Source organism: Periophthalmus magnuspinnatus, chromosome 1 (assembly GCF_009829125.3).
Source record: "Periophthalmus magnuspinnatus isolate fPerMag1 chromosome 1, fPerMag1.2.pri, whole genome shotgun sequence".
Taxonomy (NCBI): domain Eukaryota; kingdom Metazoa; phylum Chordata; class Actinopteri; order Gobiiformes; family Gobiidae; genus Periophthalmus; species Periophthalmus magnuspinnatus.
Window position 1 is genome coordinate 2,555,453 of NC_047126.1, and position 17,152 is coordinate 2,572,604.

The 17,152-nt window shown below is 47.2% G+C and overlaps 1 protein-coding gene across 6 annotated transcripts in view; it reads right to left on the bottom strand.

The window, feature by feature from the left end:
• The window catches only part of LOC117375359 (NACHT, LRR and PYD domains-containing protein 3-like), a 53,554-nt gene extending 39,062 nt beyond the window's left edge, over positions 1-14,492 (bottom strand). Inside the window, exons 1-8 of one of the 6 annotated variants that reach the window (XM_055223223.1) lie at positions 14,421-14,478; positions 12,908-13,042; positions 11,998-12,125; positions 10,139-11,906; positions 9,622-9,798; positions 8,436-8,603; positions 8,206-8,370; positions 7,831-7,877 (exon numbers count right to left, since the gene is read on the bottom strand). In XM_055223223.1, the coding sequence (XP_055079198.1) occupies positions 7,831-7,877; positions 8,206-8,370; positions 8,436-8,603; positions 9,622-9,798; positions 10,139-11,906; positions 11,998-12,125; positions 12,908-13,032 (2,578 nt within the window). In that variant the 5' untranslated portion in view covers positions 13,033-13,042; positions 14,421-14,478. Of the gene's footprint in view, positions 1-7,830; positions 7,878-8,205; positions 8,371-8,435; positions 8,604-9,621; positions 9,799-10,138; positions 11,907-11,997; positions 12,126-12,907; positions 13,043-14,420 lie in introns of all 6 variants that reach the window. The other 5 variants (XM_055223220.1, XM_055223206.1, XM_055223211.1 and 2 more) reach the window with 5 other exon arrangements.
• Positions 14,493-17,152: the final 2,660 nt, after the last annotated feature.

Below are 17,152 nucleotides of genomic sequence, written 5' to 3' on the forward strand. Positions count from 1 at the left end.
CGTTGAGAGGAACCAGCTGAGGTGGCTCGGGCATCTGCTCAGGATGCCTCCTGGACGCCTCCCTAGGGAGGTGTTCTGGGCATGTCCCACCGGGAGGAGGCCCCGGGGAAGACCCAGGACACGCTGGAGGGACTATGTCTCTCGGCTGGCCTGGGAACGCCTTGGGGTCCCACCGGAGGAGCTGTAGGACGTGTCCGGGGTGAGGGAAGTCTGGGAGTCCCTGCTTAGACTGCTGCCCCCGCGACCCGGCCCCGGATAAGAGGAAGAAAATGGATGGATGGATGGATGTTCAAAGGTGCTTTGCTCAAGTTCACGTGCTCTAAATGACTATATTTCACTCTGTACTTGCTTAAGCCGTTGCCTGATGGGCAGAGTTTTAGTGTTTCCCGCGGCTGCCTCTATAAACTCACACACTCAATTATATGAGAACATTTTGAGTTGGAAAAACCCGCTGTCTCAGAGGAAGTGATGCACGTCCTCGGGTTCACTGGATGTGAGTTCCCGTCACAAAGAGTCGCCAAATAACCATGTTTATCCATGAAATCCACAAGAATCTGCATATTTCTTCATGTGTGTCAAAAACAGCGAGTACTCGACTTGGACACTTGTGTCTTTTCAGCCTTAAGGCCAATAGAGCCCAATGTAGTGACCACATCTACACTCATGCTCCAGAGTAAAGACATTAAGTCAGTACCTGTTGGATTCAGCCTCCATAAACTCATAGCAGTCACAAAGACAGTTAAAGTCCCTAAAGTGAAGGCACATTTGTGTTGCACTTGAAAAGAAGAGGCAGGTTCCGTAGATTTTCAGTGGTTTAATCTCTTTGTCCCTCTCTTGTTCGCGCACGTGCGCTCCCTATCTCAACTGCTCAATAACAGCCACCGCCACCTGGTGGCGCCAGTATATTACAGCTTACAGTTTGAAAGCAGTCTTTACAGACATTTTAAGTAAATAAAACACATTGATCTCAAATCAAAATGCAGTAAAACACAACACTGTGGGGGTGTCCATATTCAACCCATGCAAATGTCCCTTTTCCCACACTCTCCCCTCAAAATGAAATGTCGACACGTCACCTTGGCCCTTGTCTCTCAGCTGGGTCCCCTGGTGCCCCCGTGTCAGTGATCTCTGGTGCCAGCTCTGCTCCTGTGCCGTCATTGGTGTTGTGGTCCTCAATCAACTGAGTTGAGTCATTGTCTGGGTAGAACTCAGGTGCTTCGGCTCTCAGCGGAGTGTCCCATTGAGTGTTTTCTCTCGCTTGCAGTCCGATTATGGTGTGCCAGCCATCTTCCTCTTCATCAACAGTGCCCTCTGGTGTGTCCGTATGACTTGATTTCCTATTGTCTCTTTTCTTTATCTTTGTACATGTATCAGGAGGCACTATGGTTTCCATGAGGAGAAAGTCACATGGCAAGAGTAGATTCCTGTGTATTATCCGGATGCGTCCTTTGTCATTTTCAGGTTTGATTTCATACACTGGGCTGTCTTGATGCTTCCTCTGACTGACAACATGCACACGATCTCCCCAGAATGATCTTAGTTTTCCTGGGCCACCCTTCTCTGTTAGGTTTCTGACCAGTACTCTCGACCCAGGGAGTAACTCAGTGCCATGAATCTTTCTATCATAGAGGGCTTTACTCCTCATGCCCTCTTTGCGAGCTGATTGTGAGGCTAGGTTGTAAACTTCAGTCATTTTTGCCCTCCACTTTTCCGCATAGTCCTGATGCGATGAGCTCTGTTCTATTGTCTCAAGGCCAAACATTAGATCAATCGGCAGCTTTGGGCTGCGACCAAACAGCAGGAAATATGGCACATACCCTGTTGCTTCACTGCGTGTGCAGTTATAGGAATGGGCCACCTTAGCGAGGAACTCTTTTCCCTGGTCGTAGTGAAGAGTGGGGAAACCAAACTTAAGAGCAAAGTCCCCAAAGATCTTTTCAGCGGCAGTGTGGGCAGCTTTGTTGCAGCAGGGGTAGGCCTGAGCAAAACGGGTGAAGTGGTCCATTATAACTAGGATATACTCATATCCTCCTTTACATCTTTCTAGGTGTAGAAAATCAATAGACACTAGTTCAAATGGGTTGGCAGTGACAATGTTCGTTAGTGAGCCTGTTGGGAAGCTTGTTTTTCAAACAACTACAGACTTTGGTAATGTAGTGCTCAACATCTCGCTGCATATGAGCCCAATCAAAACGATCCCTGATCAGATTCATTACTCGCTCCACCCCCAAATGGCCCATGTTCTCGTGGAGTTCTTTGTAAACTAATTTGTGGAACTTTTGGGGCAAGAGTAGCTGGTTATGGGATGCAGTTTTTCTATACAGCAGTCCATCATCCCCTACTTGCAGCTTGTGTTTTTCCCTGGCTAGTGCTGCGACTTTACTGTTGAGCTGCTTTACCTCTTTTGGACATTGTTTTGATGCTACAAAACGCATAACATCACCTACCACTGCATCCTCTTCTTGTGCCAAACAGTCTTCGGTATTTCAGCAATTGAGCTGACTTCCTAATCTGCCTCCCTAATGAGAGTGGAAATGGTCAGTGGGCAAAGCCATGGCTTATTTTTTTGTGACTTCAAGATAGCTGCCTGAGCCACATTGCATAATTTCAGGATGAACATCTTGTGTGCATTTGCTCATGTACTGCTCCATATCTAAGGGCATACGTGAGAGACCATCAGCATCCCTATTGGCTTTCCCTGGGTGGTATTTAATGACAAATTGGAAGTCAGCTAGCTCTGCCACCCATCTCTGTGTTGTTGCATTCAACTTTGCCGTAGTGAGCACATATGTAAGAGGATTGTTATCAGTATATACCGTGAATGGTGGGGAGTAGTACAGAAAATCACGGAACCTCTCACATATGGCCCACTTCAGGGCCAGGAACTCCAGCTTCCCTGAATGAAGGTGATAGTTTTTCTCGGGGCTTGTGAGCGTCCTGGAGCCATAAGCAATCAATTCAATTCAATTCATTTATTTTTGTAACACCCAAAATCACAACAACAGTTGTCTCGAAGGGCGTTCATGTTTTGGTTGATGGGGGAAACCGGAGTACCCAGAGGAAACCCATCCAGACACGAGGAGAAACATGAAAAACTCCACACAAAAAGGCCTGGGCGACCCGGGGATCGAACCAAACCCTCTTGCGTTGTGAGTGTTGCCACTCAGCCACCGTGCTGCCTACACACAAAAACAAAACAACAGGAAAAATCAGACAAAACAAGAAAAATCGGCCAATCACCACAGGTCTGCCGTTTTGTCGCTGGTACAGCACCGCCCCAAGCCCTTCCTGTGAAGCGTCACAATACAAAATAAAGGGCTCCTCAAAGTTTGGGTAACCTAGCACTGGGGGCTGGGAGAGAAAATCACTGTGTTGGCACAACACTGTTTGATGTTCAGGAGACCACTTAATTTTGTGGGATGAGGGCAATTGGCCTCCCCCACCCTGTTTCTTTTTGGTTGATCTTTTTGGGACTTGTTTTGCTATATCTATTCTGTCATTAGCAAGAAGGTCATAAAAAGGCTTTGCTATCCGGGAGAAGTTTGGTATGTAGCTCCGATAGTATGAGACAAAGCCTAACAGTTTTCTTAACTCTCCTATTGTAGATGGCTGGTTCTGTTTTAGGGCTTGCACTGGGGCAATGTCAGCAGGGTCCATAGTATAGCCCTCCTCTGTGACTAATTTGCCAAGAAAACGTACCTGCCGCTTGAATAGTTTACATTTGCGAGGAGTCAGCTTTACCCCATGGCTTGACTCTTCCAGGAAGCCCTGGTGATACGCCTTCCCTTGGTCGAGTACTGAAAACCAGGCACTTCGCTTCAGACTGTTCAACATGTCCTGTATGCGGGGAATTGGGTGACAGTCTGGTTTTGTTGAGCTCTCTAAAGTCACAGCACAAGCGAAGGCCACTGTCTTTCTTTTGTACACAGACAATGGGACTAGAATAGGATGACTTAGATTTGGTTATCCAGTCCCTGTTTAACAAATCCTCCAGATATTCTTTTACTTCTTTATGAAGCAGCCTGGGAACTGACACGTACGTCTTCTTGACAGGAATAGGATCATTCAGTCTTATTTTTAACTGCAAAGAGGGAATTGTCCCAACATCATACTCATCCCGTGCAAGTGCATGTCTTTCCTCCCTCAATAGCTGTCTAACTTTTTCCTGAGCTGTTTGAGGGAGATGGTCATGGGCAACTGGGGGCTCCCAAATGTCCGTAGGGTCATTAACGACAATGTCCATTTCTTTTGGTTCACTATTAACCATTTTTGTATTTTCTTTCTTTATGTCTAGGTCTGTTGCTACCTGGCTGATAGAAGCGAGTTTCATATCAGCAGGATAGATAGTTTTGGCTCTCTGTGTCTGTCCCAAAACTGTTTTAGCTTGCAGCCGAATGTCATGGCTGGTACTGTTTGTAATGGGGATGGTGAGCATGGACCGGCTCCCTTTCTTTAACTGCACTACCCCACTCTGCATCTGTAACCCATCTGGTAACTGAGTGTGCTGGTTTGGCTCAAACAGTACCTCCTGCATGTTTCTGAGTGTACCTGCCCTGATGGAACATTTAATTGCTTGGGTTTTGCCCGCTGGAATGGTCACTATCTCACTGCCTATTTTTACTGTGCCTTCCCCCAATCCATCATCTCCACTTTGCATCACCTTCAGAGAAACCTCTGTATTTTTACATTCAAATGAGAAGGCTGCACTGAGTGCTTCACTGATGGCACTTGAGGGCTCAATACCCATTCTCAGGACATGCTCAATCACATTAAACCCAATGATCGGCTGCTCTGCCACCCCAGGTTCCTTTGCCACCAACACTGGAACAAGAAGCTCTACTGGTTGACCACTGTCTGTATGTAGCTTAAAGGTGACTTCCACCCACCCAGAGAAGGGAATTGGCGTCTGGTTTACTGCCCTCCCATCCAGTACACCTGGATCCACTAACTCAGTTAGGTCCCTGACTGTTGTGTTTGGCATGTTATCTTGTCTCTAGGCCTCATTCATTAGGCATCCCTGTGACCCCGTGTCCCACAAAGCTTTGGTCTCTACATCATTAAGACAGCAGCTAATGACATATTTCTTTCCAATCAAATTGAGCAACTGTGTTCTACGATTTGGGGACAGTAAGCCAATACTGACTGTTTCCTGTTCCTGTGGCATCTCAGTTTTAGCTGCTAGTTTGGTCTCTAACTTTTGAATGCTGTCAATGACTAGCTTTTACAATTCTTGGGTATCAACTTGTGTGGGTGTGGTTGTAACAGTACTAGCAGCCATGTCAATTTGCCTTTCTTTTTACCTGGTCTTTTTCCAGTTCTGCAGTCCCGTGACAAGTGACCACTCATCCCACATTTGAAGCAGTGGTCGCACTGTTGACTGACTGACAGCTCTTGCAGCCACGTTTTCTGAAGACTCTTGGATTAAAAGGGGCTCTGGGAGATTCGTGTATGGCTTTCTTGATCTCCTCCATTTCACCTCTGAGCTGTGTTACTATGTCAAGAAGCTTGGACTCAGTGCGGGTTGGTATGCTCTGTGGTTTGGGCATCTTACCCTTTATTGGTGGGGCAGGAAGACATGCCTGACTGTCCACACTTGCCATTGTCGCCCCTGGAACTGCTTTGACTTGAAGTTCTCTGACTTTGGGTTCGTTCACATGCTTTTTAAACTTCTGATGTCTCTCCCATTCAAGACTGGCTGCTGCATTAATTTTAATGATCAGTAGCGCATCTGTGACAGCAGGGTCCTCCAGGTAGCGCTTTAGTTGGTTGTTCACATCAGCACTAATCAGTCCTGTTTCCACAGCCCTCAGGAACTTCCTCTGAATCAGGTCGGGGCTGTACTGCTCTTCAGTGCCAGGCTCTCTGGATGCCACTAGCAGTCTCTCTATCACCTCAATAGCATGAAACAGGAAGTTCTGCAGTGACTCACTACTGTCCTGCGTGAGGTTTATTAAGCAATTGTACAGGTCGGTGGAACTGTCCTCTTTATAATGTCCTCGTAGGATTGTGCGCAGCTGTGACAGGGTGAGATTGGATTTGATCTCCAGCATATGACGTAAACTCAGGCCTGGGCTCACTGCTCTAACAACTGCTTCAATAATCTCAGCCTCACTGTGATTCTTCTTTAGGCCCATATCAATCTGGTGAATGAGGTTAGAATACGACAGTTTGTCTCGTTGGCCCCGTTCGCCTATCTGACCATTAATTTTAAAATCTCCTAATAGTCACTTCTGGCAAAGGAAGAATTGGAGAAACAACAGGCAATGTCAAAGTAGCGCTTCGTTGTGGTTGGCTTGTCCCTCTGATTGTTAGCTTTACCATGTCTTCGAGCTTTTTAGTTGAATGCAGAAAGCTTTCTTGCAGAGCGGCATATTGCTTTTGTAAACACGCCAGTGCTTCTGCATCCTGACTGGCGCTCACGTCTGCCGTTGTGTTCTGTGGCAGTGTAGCATCGTTAGCATACGCGATTAGCTTTAGCAAAAACGTGTGTGCTATGTCCTCTTCTTCACTTTCAATGATATTTTCAACTTGCTAACTTATCAATCTTATCAGCATGTTTTTTTGACAGCTTTATTGGGTCTATCTTGACAAAAGAGCACACATCCTGTAGCTGTTCAAGCTGTAGTTGAACCAAAGCCTCACTTAGCTTATCCTGTAGCAGCTCAAACTCCATTCCGTTTTGTTTTTTTTGGGTTTTTTTTTTTTGTCTTGACTCACTTTTAAAACACAGCTGAACCATCCTCTGCTACTAAATTTTGTTGTACTTGAAAAGAAGAGGCAGGTTCCGTAGATTTTCAGTGGTTTAATCTCTCTGTCCCTCTCTCGTTCGCGCGCTCCCTATCTCAATTGCTCAAAAACAGCCACCGCCACCTGGTGGCGCTAGTATATTACAGCTTAGAACAATCAAAACAGTCTTTACAGACATTTTAAGTAAATAAAACACATCAATCTCAAATCAAAATACAGTAAAACAATAGTAGTCTGAGCAGGGACTCCCAGACTTCCCTCACCCCTGACACATCCTTCAGCTCCTCCGGCGGGACCCCAAGGCGTTCCCAGGCCAGCCGAGTGATATAGTCCCTCCAGCGTGTCCTGGGTCTTCCCCGGGGTCTCCTCCTGGTGGGACATGAACACTTCCCTAAGGAGGCGTCCGGGAGGCATCCTGAGCCGATGCCCGAGCCACCTCAGCTGGCTGGTCCAGTGTTCCACGACCAGGACGAAAACCACGCTGCTCCTCCTGAATCATCCACCCCCAGAGCCTTGCCACCGAGGAGCTTGCCAACCATCTCGGTGACTTCCGCCAGGGTGATGGACAAGTCTGACAAAACATGATGGAAAAAAACTCTGGAGCATCTGACATGAAATAATGGAGAGAAACAGAAATCCATGTCCTTCATTTGAGTCAGACAATGGTTTAGAACAAATTTCAAAGATATTACAGATATTTTCAATGATTATTTTCTAAATAAAGTTAATGTCTTAAGAAAGACTTTGGAGAAATAGATTTTAATTGTACTGGACCCATGAAGACGAGCTGACTGCACTGCTTTCAGCTAACGGGTTCCACATAAATAAACAAAGGAACTCGTTCACAAGCTGCATTTACGTGAGCCGTGATGACAAAGTAACAACTGTTTGTGAGGAAAGATCATCATTATTAGCAACTCACGACTTTACCAACATAATATAATCAAAATGGAATCCAAGTGGATCAAGTTGTGTCTGGAGAGGAAGGACGAAGATGTGTCTTTGAGAGTTGTTAAACATAATAAATATAATGCTATGAGCTGTTATAAGCACTTTACTGTGTGAATGAAATAAAAGACTCACACTTCATCAGACCTGGAACCATCCAGCGCTCTCCAGCAGGATCCAGCCTGAAACACACAAGTCCAGTTTAGACCAGACCAGGACCAGGACCAGAGAGACCAGAGAGACCAGAGAGACCAGAGAGGACAGAGAGGACAGAGAGGACAGAGAGACCAGAGAGACCAGAGAGACCAGAGAGACCAGAGAGACCAGAGAGGACAGAGAGGACAGAGAGACCAGAGAGACCAGAGACCAGAGAGACCAGAGAGACCAGAGGCCAGAGAGACCAGAGAGACCTGAGAGACCAGAGAGACCAAAGGCCAGAGAGACCAGGCACCAGAGAAACCAGAGACCAGAAACCACGGCTAACACCAAAAGAGCAGGGGGTGGTCTCACCTGACAGACAGCAGGGGGCGCTGGTCCTGTAGAGCGGTCAGGAGCTCGGCTGAGGGTCCTGGATGGTTGTAGCTCAGGTCTAACACTCTCAGGTGGGAGGGGGCGGAGCTCAGAGCTGAGGACAGAGCAGCTCCGCCCCTCTGTGAGACCAGACATCCAGACAACCTAAAGACACAGCATTACACTCATGTGGACACAAGGGGACAGAGTGTATCATGGGAGCGTCTCACCTGAGCGTCTCCAGTCTGCAGGGGGCGCTCTTCAGTCCAGAACACAGCAGCTCCACTCCTGAGTCCTGGAGGTCATTGTGACTGAGGTCCAGATGTGTGAGACTGGAGGAGCTGAGGACTGAGGCCAGAGGCCCACAGCTGTGAGAGGACAGTCCACAGAGGGACAGACTGTGGAGACAGAGGGACATTAGAGACTAGGTTTCCTGTATTCAGGTGAGTTTTAGATGTGCTCTCTTGCATGAAGTGGTTTTATTGTTGGTGCCAAAGTCCCGGAGTCTCTCAGCTCCGCCCCTGCTCCAGCGCTCACTCTTAGACGTATTTCTTATCTGGACACAGAAGCTCAGACCACAGCAAAGTCCAGGGCACTGGACACGACAGACCGGTACAAGATCTGCAGGAACTTGAGGAGCAATCACAGCCTTCATTCCTCTGCTTCGCTCTGAGACTCCTCCCTCTCCTTCAGTCTGAGACTCCTCCCTCTCCTTCAGCCTGTGTGACGTTTTAGTTTGAGTCTGATGACTCTTTTCCTCTTTCCTATGAGATTATGAGGTCATTGTCGTCAGATAATCAGCATTTTGTAGCTTGGCACAAGTAGAAAAAGACTGTAATGGTTTAACCCCAGTGGCCCTGATCTGCCCGTGCATGTGTTTATCCACGTCTGCTCCTAAACCCAGAGCCCACTGCTCGCTGTGCCCCACGTTACAACAGCAAAAGGTGAAAACCTCAGCGCTCAGAGAAGTGACTGCAGGGAAAAGGACTGATGTAAAGTTTGTGCAGATCTCTGAACGGAGAGAAGGGACAGAATGACAGTGGGACTGATGTCTGCTGCACATCAGCTGGAGAGAATAAACACAGAGACATGAGGTGGGCACAGAATGCTGTTGGGACATGATGCCGTCCACGTCGGACATAAATATCAGAGGGGACTGTCCCCGGACAGCTCAACACTGGACATGTCCACACCGGTCCTACGTAAAGTTCTTTCTCTGAATCAAAGGACAACGTATTTGTTTCTTTATGTCGTTTTAGATCAATATGAGGTTTAAAATGAACAAAATACAAAACAATGATCCAGGGGTTTCATAGTTTAAAACTAAAGAGGAGACAAAAGCTCAACACATCTTTGACCTTTTGAAATCCTCTGAACTTCATAAAGTGTTAATTTGGGACTACTGACCCGTCTCACCTGAGCGTCTCCAGTCTGCAGGGGGCGCTCTTCAGTCCAGAACACAGCAGCTCCACTCCTGAGTCCTGGAGGTCATTGTGACTGAGGTCCAGCTGTGTGAGACTGGAGGAGCTGAGGACTGAGGCCAGAGGACCCAGAGGACCACAGCTGTGAGGGGACAGTCCACAGCCACAAAGACTGAGGAGACAGAGGGACATTAGAGACTAGAACCACCACACAAGAGTTTAATAATGATGCTTTACAGACGTCTCAAAGTGCTACACTCTAGTCATTCATTCACTCCACTCGGTTTTATTGTAGCCACAGCTGCCCTGGGGCAAACTGACAGAAGTGAAGCTGCACCATCAGCCTCTCTGACCACAACATTCACTCACACACCACTTTCACACTACACAAGGTGAGTGTGGTTATGTCTTGGCCAAGGATACAACCACAGAACGTCCGATCCTCTGACCACTGCTCTGACCACTGAGCCACTGTCCCCCTAAAATAAACTTTAAATACAGTGTGGACTCACAGGGCTTTGGTGCAGACTCTGACCACTGGCAGCAGACCCAGGAGAACTCTCTCTGACGCCCCATATTTCCTCAGGTCAAACTCCTCCAGGACTGAGTCTGAGGACAGTAAGAGGAAGGACAGAGCCGACCACTGAGCAAGAGACATGGCTCTATAAGAGAAATGTCCTTCTCTCATGTACTCCTGTATCTCCTCCACCAGACTGAGGTCGTTCATCTCATTCAGACAGTGGAGCAGGTTCAGTTTTCTCTCTACAGACAGACCCTCATCATTCAGCTTCTGTTTGATGTACTTTACTGTCTCCTCATTGGTCGGGTCACATTCTGTGTGAGTCAGCAGACCCTGCAGCAGCCTCTGATTGGTCGGCAGAGACAGCCCCAGGAGGAAGCGCAGGAACAGGTCCAGGTGTCCGTTTGGACTCTGTAAGGCCTGGCCCACAGCTGAGCGGTAGAAGGCCTCAGGGTCTGGACTCTCAGAGGAGTGTTGTGGCTCCAGCAGGTTCGCTCCAGAGCTGAAGAAGGTGTGATGGACGTGAAGAGCAGCCAGAAACTCCTGCACACTCAGATGGATGAAGCAGTAGACCTTGTCCTGGTACAGGCCTTGCTCCTCTCTAAAGACCTGTGTGAACACTCCAGAGTACACTGAGGCCGCTGCAGCGTCCAGCCCACACTCGATCAGGTCACACTCGTAGAAGATCAGGTTTCCTTTCTGCAGCTGCTCAAAGGCCAGTTTTCCCAGAGACTGCACCATCTCCCTGATCTCTGGAGTCCAGTGAAGGTCCTCCCCTGATCTCTGGTGATACTTGATGTTCTGGACTTTGGCTTGTACAACCAGAAAGTACACGTACATCTGTGTGAGAGTCTGGGGCAGCTCTGGTTCCTCCGTTTGTTCCAGAAGCTTCTGTAGAACTGTGGAGAGGATCCAGCAGAAGATCGGGATGTGACTCATGATGTAGAGGCTGCGGATGCTCTTGATGTGGGAGATGAAGGCTGTGGCCTGTTCTCTGAACCTCTTCATGAAGTACTGCTCCTTCTGCGGGTCGGTGAACCCTCGCACCTCTGTCACCATGGAGACGCACTCAGCAGGGATCTGATTGGCCGCGGCGGGGCGCGTGGTTATCCAGAGGCGAGCGGAGGGAAGCAGACTCCCCCTGATGAGGTTTACCAGCAGCACGTGCACTGAGGCCGACTCTGTGGGGTCGGTCAGGACTCGGGTTCTGCTGAAGTCCAGAGGAGGTCTGCACTCGTCCAGACCGTCAAAGATGAAGAGCACCTGGAGCTGTTGGAAGCTGCACAGATCTTTGGATGGACTGAAGAAGTGGTGCAGCAGTCCCACCAGGCTGAACTGTGTGTCTCTGAGCACATTGAGCTCTCTGAAAGTGAACGGGAACAGCAGCTGGAGGTCCTGGTGGGCGTGGCCTTCAGCCCAGTCCAGACTCAACTTCTGAGTCAGCACGGTTTTCCCCACGCCGGCCACGCCCTTCGTCAGCACTGCTCTGATTGGCTCTGGTGAGTGTGGGTGGGGTTTAAAGAGGTCTTCACATGTGATGGTGGTCTCTGGAGTGGCCGGTCTCCTGGACGCGGTCTCCATGTGTCTGACCTCATGTTCCTGGTTGACCTCTGAGGCTCCACCCTCTATGATGTAGAGCTCTGTGTAGATCTGGGTGAGGGGGGCGGGGTCTCCTGCTTTAGCCACGCCCTCAAACACATGGCTGAACCTCTGCCGCAGATCAGACTTCAGTTTGTCTCTGCAAACCCCAACGTTACTCCCTTTAAAGACAGAAGAGTTATAAAGTTAAACATGTAATAATTCATATGGGAGGGCATCTGACACACGGGGAGGGCATCTGGAGGTTCTTACTGTTGAACAGGCGCTGGGCCAGATGCTCCTGGTCCATCTTCTTCAGGAAGTCCAGGGTGATGTTCAGAACCTCTCTGCTCTCCTCCTCCTCACTCTCAGAGCATTCTGGGTAATCTGAGGCCAGGAGCCTGTGGAGCCATGGTCCATAAAAGAATAAAACAGGAGACAAGAGTCAAACTGGGTCATAAAGACAGCTCAGTGTTTCCATAAAGAGCAGTGGTTCTGCACAGCACTAAACCTGGGACCAGCATCACCACCACAGAGTTCACACGCTCAGGACACACATGTAAACATCAGGTTTGTCATGAGAGCCTGAAAAGTGTTCACCCCAGACACAACAGGAGACTGGCACTACTGGCCCTGGGCTTTTCCAGCAGCATTCTGAGGGCATCAGTAGAAGATCCTTTGAGCTTTTGCAGTGTGGCCTTCTTATATTTGCACCACAGTGGGGCTGAATACAAGGGTGTACAGGAGGTCCACACACAGAGACAGTGAACAGGAGAGTCCCTCTGAGCAGGGACCAGCTGCCTTTGGGACAATTTACATCATCAGGTCTGATGGACAAACACTTGAGCCTCAGGTCTAAAGACTATGGGTGCTGCTGGTAAAATATGTTAGACAGGCTGATCTTTGGTTAAATGCACTTGAAAAAAGTCAAATTCATCATCTCCTGTAGGACAGTTGTTTCACTCTGATGGTGGATTCAGGGCAGGTTCAGAACAGCTGATTCTCTGAGACCTCTGTACAATCTGTAGAAGACCCTGTGATCCTGTCCCACCTGAACTCATCTGTCTCACACTGAGAGTAGCTCCATTCAAACACAGGATCACTGTTTGCACTGATGAAGGACGAGCAGCAGGTGGCACTGTCCTGAGAACATGTCCAGAGCTCTGGATTAAGCAGGTCTTACCTCTGGTCTTCAGGAGGAGCCTCTCTAAACGCAGGAGGAGGGTCTATGGAGCGGTCACTTTTCAGAGACACAGAGCTGGGAGCAGGTCTGGGTTTAGACCCGGGGCCAGGTCCAGGTGGGTCCATGTTGTAGGAGCTGGAATCAGAAGAGTCCATTTGAACACAATGTTTTTATGTATTTTTATTACGTATTTATTTATTTCTGTCATTTATATTTCATATGTAATATTTACTTTGCCTGTTCTGACTTTTACTTGTGGAACCTTCACCACTTTTGTGAAATAAAACTAAAAATGTAAAGACAGAGCTGTGTCTGTGCAGTTTTATAAATGGCACTGTGCTCACGGCTGATTGGTCCATGTTGGTTTTTCTAACTCTAAACCAGATCTTACCCTGGTCCAGAGCAGGTCGCCGTGTGGAGTCTGTTACCATGGTGATTCACACTGAACTAAACCAAACCTCTTTTCAGAGGCACAAAACTGAGTTTCCTCAAACTAAACCTGAACTTAGCCCAAACTTAAACTAAACCTGCTTCTACCAACAGACCTCAGATGTGGAGTTACTGTGAAATGTGTCTACGCCCAGAGGTCTGATCTGTGTCTCCCCCTGCTGGTCACATAACGACATTACACTGAAACTTTTATCACAAATATTCAACCTACAGTGAACGAACTAGACCAGGACTAGACCAGGACTAAACCAGGACTAGACCAGGACTTAACAAGGACTAAACCAGGACTAAACCAGGACTAGACCAGGACTAAACCAGGACTAGACCAGGACTAGACCAGGACTAGACCAGGACTAAACCAGGACTAGACCAGGACTAGACCAGGACTAAACCAGGACTAGACCAGGACTGAACTAAGACTAAACCAGGACTAAACCAGGACAAAACCAGGACTAAACCAGGACTAAACCAGGACTAAACCAGGACTGAATCAGGACAAAACCAGGACTAAACCAGGACTAAACCAGGACTGAACCAGGACTAAACCATGTTTACAGAGGTCTACAGCAGGTCCCAATAGGACAGGGTGACCACACGTGCCTCTTGACCCGGGACAGTCCCAGTTTGTCCCCTGTCCCAGCAGATTTATACAACACCAGTGATTTGTCCCAGTTTTATACCAGAAATGTCCCGAGTGTCTCTATTTTTGACCAACCGCACAGTAAAGTGCTGTCATTAGTTTAGTTAAATCACAGAAACCCGCGTTTGAAAATGAGAAAAAGGCAAAAAAGCACCGACAGAAATCCCTCGGATTATAGATTATACACTGACCCAAAAGTGAGAGGAGAATGGACAGCGTCTCTTTTCACTCTTTTATTGACACCAACCATCCCAACTTGGGACTGTCCCAGTTTGGCATTTTGAAAATCTGTTCGTTCTACAATAGAAGGACTAGAAGTTTGACTTGGTCTAAGTCCAGACTAAACCAATCTACACAGAGCTGGACCAGGGAAGAGCTGCACCTTTGTTTCATTCTTTTAAATGTTACATAAGAAAAACTCACTGCGTCACCGTCCTCTAGGCACAGGACTCAAAAACACGGCTCTTGCGTTCACACTTTCACTTTCGATCCTGTGACGTCAGTGGCCCTCCCTCTGTGGTGACACTGAGCTCCAGCAGAGGGCGCCACTCTCCAGGTCTCTGGGTAAAAGCAGCAGAAAGATACAAGTTTGAATAGTTTATTCAAGAGTAGAATAAACCGGGACTAAACTAGGATTAAACAAGGTTTAAACCAGGACTAAACCAGGACTAAACCAGGACTAAACCAGGACTAAACCAGGACTAAACCAGGACTAAACCAGGACTAAACCAGGACTAAACCAGGACTAAACCAGGACTAAATCAGCCTTTGGCTCGTAGTCTTAAATGACTCTTCCTCTCTGTTTTGCAGCAGAACTCCTCAGTCCAGAGTCAGTTTCATTTTAAACATGAACATGAATAAGCCGCCCGTCCTCTGTCGCAGGAGTCACTCTGAAATGCACCAGTATGAAGCTTTAAATAAATAAACCACATTCAAAAACCAAAATGGATAGTCTAACCGTATAACCTTCTGACTGGTATTTCACAATTTATTTTCTAGGAAACTCATCAGGTCAAAGTTCACTAATGGTTTTTAATGGTCCATCTAATAACACGTCTCTAAATGAATTCATACCCAGGAACCAACGACAAAATGTGGCCTCATCATCAGTCGACTGGGAGTCCATCTGTCCAGTGATGAGCCTCCATTTTGTAGCAGTCAGCTCAAAAACACTGATGTTATTCTGAAAACAGGTCCAATCACAGACAGACAGAGATTTACTCATATGCAAAATAAAGTCACTGCTAACTTCATAAATGTAAGAGAGAATGCAAAAGACAATGGTAAAATTATTCGGCAACACCTAAACAAATCGTTTGGCTGTCAATCAAACAAAAAGACAATGAAGCTACATGTAAATAAGTCCATTATTAAAGAGCGTCTCTCCTCAGATCCTCATTTAAACCACTTCACTCTCAGGATCACTCATATTTCAGACCATGAAGTTGCCAAAGTATTTACAGACTTAAAAAACTCAAAAGTCATGCATTTGGTCTAAACACACATTTTCTTGAAAGAATTGAAGGATCCTCTTGTACGGCCAATCACCCATCTCCTCAATATGTCCTTCAAACACTGGGTTGTTCCGAGCGATTAGAAAGTAGCAGTAGTAGTAGTAATAACGTTTTTTAAATCAGGAGCTAAAACAAACACGGCCAATGAGGATATTTCCTGTTTTTTCTAAAGGAGCTGAGAAGTGTGTGGTCAAACTCCTCACTGTTCATTTATTTATGTTGCGCTCATATAACATAATAAAAAGGACAGAGTGTATAAAAAGCAGGTGCAGGAAGAGGCAAAACCCCAAAGAGCTTATATTAAAGCCTCCACCTCATGAATACACAAAACAGAACAAAAGAACTCACCTGTCTGCTCCTCACTCCACTCACCTGTCTGCTCCTCTGTCCACTCACCTGTCTGCTCCTCAGTCCACTCACCTGTCTGCTCCTCTGTCCACTCACCTGTCTGCTCCTCACTCCACTCACCTGTCTGCTCCTCAGTCCACTCACCTGTCTGCTCCTCTGTCTACTCACCTGTCCGCTCCTCTGTCTGCTCCTCTGTCCACTCACCTGTCTGCTCCTCTGTCCACTCACCTGTCTGCTCCTCTGTCTACTCACCTGTCCGCTCCTCTGTCTGCTCCTCTGTCCACTCACCTGTCTGCTCCTCTGTCCACTCACCTGTCTGCTCCTCTGTCCACTCACCTGTCTGCTCCTCTGTCCACTCACCTGTCTGCTTGATCATTGTGTTTAAGGTTCTGCAAAAAGTGTTTTGTAGTTTTGATTAAGTTAAGGCTTGTAAATGGATACAAGATTATTTTTTTAATATGCATGTAACAACAGAAAAAAAGACAGAGGCAACAGCGCCCTCTGTCGGTATCTGAGAGCATTAAAGTCAAGTGGCACCAGAAATGTTCAGCTTCAAACCAACACTTATTACAGATAGTTTGAGATAACCTGCGCTGTACAATGTCAATGTTCTTACTTTAGAGTTAAATCTGTTTGGTCGTTGTCAAAAATTAGAAGCAATGACCTGTTTTCAGAGGAGGCCCACATCTGTATAAAGATGTGTATCTGTGGAGCAGGTGGTTGAGCCACATCAGGGCTGTGCGTGTTCAACACTTCAATGGACTTTTAGGCAAATTCAAAATGATGCTCAAGAAAATCAACAAATCAACAAAAACAATGTCCAGCCCCGTGACACCTGCGCATCTTCTTCCTCACTACAGCTCCCACTTCACACTTTGAACAACTGACAAAGTTTACGTGGAGAGAACTGGACAACTGGAAAGAGAAATAAAAAATAACACATGTAGTTTATGGGCCAACTCACCAAAGCAGAGAAGAACAAAAACACAAAAACACATGTTCTCCATCGTAGTGGTGCAAGTTGTGATCCTCCGGTGAATGAATGAAGCGGTGTTTTATCTGCACTGACATCCAGGCGGAGCCAGTTGACCAAACTGCTGCGCAATCGCAATTTATAGAGACGGTGCATCTGTAGTGCGCCACCTCCTGCTTTAAGTGAAGGGACTGGGACGCAGCTCCTCTCCGTGTCCAATTACAGGCCCTTTCTGTTTGTTTTGTAAACACTATCACTCTCTACTTCCGAATACACACGGTCTCTACTCCCAGCCTCATGCTCGTGTAGATACGTTACAG